Source organism: Manduca sexta, chromosome 19 (genome assembly GCF_014839805.1).
Source record: "Manduca sexta isolate Smith_Timp_Sample1 chromosome 19, JHU_Msex_v1.0, whole genome shotgun sequence".
NCBI classification, from domain to species: Eukaryota; Metazoa; Arthropoda; class Insecta; order Lepidoptera; family Sphingidae; genus Manduca; species Manduca sexta.
Window position 1 is genome coordinate 4,126,768 of NC_051133.1, and position 6,095 is coordinate 4,132,862.

At 38.9% G+C, this 6,095-nt stretch overlaps 1 protein-coding gene across 1 annotated transcript; it reads left to right on the top strand.

The window, feature by feature from the left end:
- The first annotated feature begins 385 nt into the window (after positions 1-385).
- On the top strand, positions 386-3,387 carry LOC115454867 (LINE-1 retrotransposable element ORF2 protein). The gene is given in 3 exon segments (XM_030183576.2): positions 386-1,104; positions 1,106-1,872; positions 1,875-3,387. Coding segments are annotated over 3 exon segments (2,949 nt in total). The 5' UTR covers positions 386-409; the 3' UTR covers positions 3,362-3,387.
- Positions 3,388-6,095: the final 2,708 nt, after the last annotated feature.

Genomic DNA, 6,095 nt, shown 5'->3' on the forward strand with positions numbered 1-6,095 from the left:
TGGCTGTGGCTGTGGCTGTGGCTGTGGCTGTGGCTGTGGCTGTGGCTGTGGCTGTGGCTGTGGCTGTGGCTGTGGCTGTGGCTGTGGCTGTGGCTGTGGCTGTGGCTGTGGCTGTGGCTGTGGCTGTGGCTGTGGCTGTGGCTGTGGCTGTGGCTGTGGCTGTGGCTGTGGCTGTGGCTGTGGCTGTGGCAGTGGCTGTGGCTGTGGCTGTGGCTGTGGCTGTAGCTGTGGCTGTGGCTGTGGCTGTGGCTGTGGCTGTGGCTTGGCTTAACACGTGGCTGCATGGCTGGCTTTGCTTGGCATGTGCGGCGTTGTAACAATATATTAGATTAGTAAAAGTAAATCATTTTGGAATCATTAATTATCATAATCATTCATCATGGAATCAAGTAATAGCAAGGAATGTAGTATGTCATGTGATCCGACTGACGCTCGGCGCTTACCGGTACCCGGGCCGGCCAGTGTGAAATTGGTTACCGAAGATAATACGACTGATCAAATGACAAACAGTAAAAAAATCTTAAGAAGTGGCGACGCCTCGCAACCCTCACAGAAGATCTCTATACGTCTGCAACACAGAATAGGCACATGGAATGTGAGAGGGCTGCTGGGAACTGGAAAGTTACAAATTGTTGAAAAAGAAATGAAACATCACCATCTGTCAATACTAGGCTTAAGCGAAACGCACATGCGCAGCCAAGGTCATTTCAAGACTGCTTCTGGGAACACTATGTACTTCTGTGGTCCCGAAAACGAGAGCAGAAGTGGAGTCGCGTTCGTCTTACCGCCACATGTTGACAAACATGTTCTAGGTTACAATGCCGTAAGTGACAGGATTATAACACTTAAGTTGAACACCAAGCCGTGCATCCTAAATTTGATCCAGGTTTATGCTCCTACGGAGGAGTCCAAAGAAGAAGTAAGCGACAAATTTTATGGCTTCTTACTAGACGCACTTAAAGCAATACCAAACAGGGAAGTCACTATGATTCTTGGTGACTGGAATGCGAAAATTGGGAACACATCATCAGACGAGCACTTAAGGAATGTTGTTGGCAAGTTTGGTTTAGGCGTGAGGAGTACACGCGGAGAAAAACTACTAGATATGTATTGATAAGAAACTAAGCATAATGAACACTTACTTCCAACATCATCCACGCCGTACTTACACCTGGAAATCCCCAGGTGATCGTTATAGAAACCAAATTGACTACATCCTAATTGACGCTCGCTGGCGATCATCTGTATCAAACGTAAAGACCTTCCCTGGTGCAGATTGTCACTCCGATCACAACCTATTAGTGGCATGGTTTGGTCTACGTTTCAAAAACATACGTAAAGTTTCGCGACCCAAACCAAGACAGATTGACCCAATGAAGCATTCCACTTTCAGAGAGATGGTAGAAGCTAAACTGTTGGAAAAAAGTCAGAGTTGCACTGAACCAAATGCACAGTGGAAAGAATTCAAGTCCACTGTGCTTGATTCCCTAGAAAAATGTCAGCCTTCTAGAAAGGAGCCTAAGACCAACATATGGCTATCTACTAATACCTGGGAACTAGTGCAGGAACGAAAAGACCTGAAGTGCAAAGGTTTTATGAACGATGAGACCATAGCAAGATACACCGAACTTTGCAAATTTATAAAAAAGAGCAGCCGCCAAGATAAGAACAATTTTATTTTGAACTTGTGCCGAGATGTTGAATTGCACGCGAACAAAATGCAAACTGCTGATCTCTTCAAAAAAGTCCGGCTTCTATCAAAACAATTTAAGCCGAAATCATGGATGATCGAAGATAAAGATGGGAATCTCATTCATGAGCTTGAGAAAGTGGCTGACCGTTGGCGTGAGTACTGTGTAGACCTATACAAAAACCTGAAATTGTTTCGGCCATAGCTTCTTTAAAGAACAGAAAAGCTCCTGGACCAGATGAAATAACGGCAGAAATACTCAAAACCTTGGGGGAAGTTGGAATTAATAAAATGCATGACATTTGCAACGCTGTATGGACAACAGGCAAGTGGCCTAAAGACTGGTCAAAATCTATCATTCTCCCTTTGCACAAGAAAGGATCCATCCAAAAATGTGAAAATTATCGCACACTTGCCCTCATATCCCATGCCAGCAAAATCTTGCTCCACATTATAAACAAAAGGCTGAGGCACTTCCTTGATTGGCAAATCCCGCAAGAACAAGCGGGCTTCGTCAAGGGAAAGTGAACACGTGAACAGATATTGAATGTTAGGCAACTCATAGAAAAATCTTACGAACTCAATGCACCTTTCATCATGTGTTTTATCGACTATAACAAAGCATTTGACTGTGTGGACTGGAAGCTTCTTTGGTCAGTCCTTCTGGAGATGGGAGTCCCAAAACATATAGTTGGAGTGCTTCAGGGTCTATACTATGACAGTCAAGGGACAGTGAAAATCGACAAGACAACTTCGAAAACCTTCCCGTTTGGCAAAGGTGTTCGCCAAGGATGCATCGTGTCCCCTATTCTTTTTAATATCTATGGAGAATATATCATACGTCAGATCTGTGAAGATTGGAGTGGTAAAATAACTGTTAACGGCACAAAAATACTAAATTAACGCTACGCCGACGACACTATTCTTTTCGCATCCAACGAAACTGAAATGTACAACCTGTTGAATAAAATGGAGCAACATAGCTTGGAGATGCGACTGACTATAAATCGCTCAAAAACAAAGATCATGGTAGTGGATCGTGCTTCTAAACTGGAATTTAATGGGATACTCAAACTAGAAACCGTTGACCACCTCATTTACCTGGGCTCTAGCATTAATAACAATGGATCTAGCGAAGGTGAAGTCCGCAGGAGAATTGGAATGGCTAAAGCTGCAATGTCTCAGCTCGACAAGATATGGAGGGACCGGAGCATCAGAAACAAGACAAAAGTGGCACTGGTGAGTGCTCTAGTCTTCTCTATCTTCCTATACGGGGCAGAGACATGGACACTAAAAGCTAGAGACCGCCAGCGTGTAGATGCCTTTGAAATGTGGTGCTGGAGGAAGATGCTCCAAATTCCGTGGACGGCATTCAGGACCAACCTCTCTATCTTAGAAGAACTCAAGCTTGACAAGAAACCTAGGCTCTCCAAAATTTGCCTGAGGAAAATCCTTGAGTTTTTTGGCCATATCGCCCGCAAACCAGGTGATAACCTCCAAAAATTGATAATCACTGGACGAATGGAGGGCAAGAGGTCGAGAGGCAGGAATCCAATGCGCTGGACCGATCAGGTCCGCACCACACTCAACATGAATGTGGCTAAAGCGGTTCGTGTCGCCAAAAACCGAACCAGATGGCAAAACATCGTGCGCGAAGGACTGTTTCCCTAATGACTCACGACCCCCAGCATTGGGGAATCGATGCAAGGAGGAGGAGTAAAAGTAAAAAGTAAGCTAAGAGAATTTAATTACTCAGTCTTATATAATTTTTGGACATTTAATTTGCCATATATCTAACAATATACAAGATATAATAATTCTAAGCCACTACATAACTTTGCTAACTGGTTTATGTTCATAGACGTTATAATTACATGCATGCACGAACGCAAACATTTATTCCATTGCGAGAACCGAATTTGAGAAATCAAATTTCACCCAGCTTGATAAATACTTTTTATTAAAAAAAAAACAAAAAAAGTTAATGTCCGTACAAACTGCTGAAAATCGTAAATTTTTGATACGTATGATGTATTGTAATTTTATGATCATCGCAAAACTCATACGAAATACTGCTTAATGGAGCCCTAAAACAATATAATCTTATCAAAAATAAATAATATAAATTAATACACTCGATTTGTTTGTCCGTCAGTGACAGGTTGCAATAAAAGCCAATCAACTCCCACGACATATCGTCGGACGCAAAAGTCGAATGAAAACGTACAAAAAATACTTTCATTAAACATAAAAGGGATTCAAATACGATCTTTAATGCTCCAACAAAAAAATATCAATAAAGCGTTTTGTAAAATATCAATATTTTAATTAATTCTCGAACAAACAGAAATGCGTGGTTGTAAAATTTATATTTATAAAGAACAGTAAATATTGGGAATAATTATTCAGTAATGCGGTAAGGGGCATAAAAGTAATCATAAAAATCGCATTTGAAACTCATGCGTGCTTCGGGCTTAATTGAGACATTTTGAGTGTTTGTAGAGCGCGCAGTGTATAGAAAAGACTGCAATCGTTTAAATTTGATTCTATATTTAAATATAATAAGTACATAGCGCTATATTAAAAAAATAAATCTTTCGCAGTTGATAATGAAATTTTGCATAATCTAGTGTTTTAAAATTATATATCGAATAAGACTTTTCCATAAAATAAGCCTGAATTTGCAAACGATATTGCAAGTTTCAAAATATAATAGCAATATTCTGCCACCTTTACACATTGTTTTGCATCCATCAATCTCCCTATGCCGTGGTCATTAACATTTTTATATCGCTACCACTTTCGACTATCTTCGCATCATTTTCAAATTACCTGATCTTAAGAACGTTTTTTCCTTGTATTTTTGTCGATCATTAAACCTAATCTATTTTAAATATTGTTGCGAATTTTTTCGCGTCCTAATGAACGTAGCTTTAGGCGGCCATTTTCAACCGCCATTTTAGTCTGCTGTTTCTAGTAGTTTCCATTGTCTATGGCGGATTGAATGGAATTATTAGACGCATATAAATTCCTCGGTAAATACATCGGTGCGATGCATCGCCGGCCGTGGCGATTATGAATTTGTCATGCGGCGACACGCTGCGTTATGTCGTTATGTGTGTAAACTCCTTTATATTATGATGAACATTTTGTTTATTTTATATCGTTCGTCGTAGTTTGTGTCTACAGAGAGATTTTAATACGTGGGTCCCTTATATTTAGAACGCTAAGCGGTAGGTCTCCATTTTTTATGGTGCTTTGTGTTTAAGTACCTACCACTGATCGTTAAAGGAAATTATTCTTATGAGTGACTTAAATGTTTAAGAAATATTCGTCATGACTAAAAAATAGGTCGTTAAGTTATATGAAGTAAATTATAAATACGTCCACATGTTGACTTGTAATCATGTCCTATTTACTTTGAATAAATAAAAATATTCAAACGAAAATACACACCCAAATACAGTTCTTGTATCGAGATCACTAGGTGCGGACTTTCGGTCCCACACGAACGGGACCCGAAACAAATATTTGCGAACACAATACACCGTACGTGAATCGAATCCATTCAATATATCCATTTTACGATTGGACATTCCAGTTAAACATACATTGTATTACCTATTACATAATTCTTAGCCATAACTACAACTCCGAACTAAAGCCTAATCCTAACATTCGAATAGCAGGTGATATTGTAAAATTTAAAGCCCGTAAAATTTTATTAGTTTACGATAGTTACACAGGACATAATCTGTTTCGGCTTAAACGTGTTTGATATCACTCATGTCCGGATTAAAATCACCGAACACATATTTTAACGATCGTTAATATTTCAAATTTAAAAAAAGAATTTTAAAAACGTTTATTTTGAGCACATTCTTTTTTCAAACACTATAAGGAAGCGTTATAAAATTATATGACCGATGTTTGGAAACAAGATATTCCTTTGTATGGAAGTCATGCTGAGTTAAACACGTATTTAACGTCCTTATTAATTTGGTTTTAACATAAACACGGCAAAATTATAGAGCGCATAAAATGTTTTGCACGGTTCAAAGGCAAAGTTGGTAATGGTCAATGTTATGAATTTATGACTTTGTAATTTATTTATTTCAAATGTAAATGCAGTGCCACCTGGCTTTGCACGCGAATAATAAATATTAAATAGAATCCATGATGTTAGTATGCTTTATAATGAACATTAAAATAACTAGATTAAAATAATTTAGCGAACTGTTTTAGACATAAAAAAGCTTGAATAGTATCACTTGAAAAATAAATTCCTCTTTCTCTTTGAACGCTTACAGCAAGAAAAGATTTCTCAACAAGTTTTCTGAGAAAATAGTTTAGGCAATGTAATAGTTAAAAGAAAAAATCGTAATCCCAAATGTATAATCCCCTA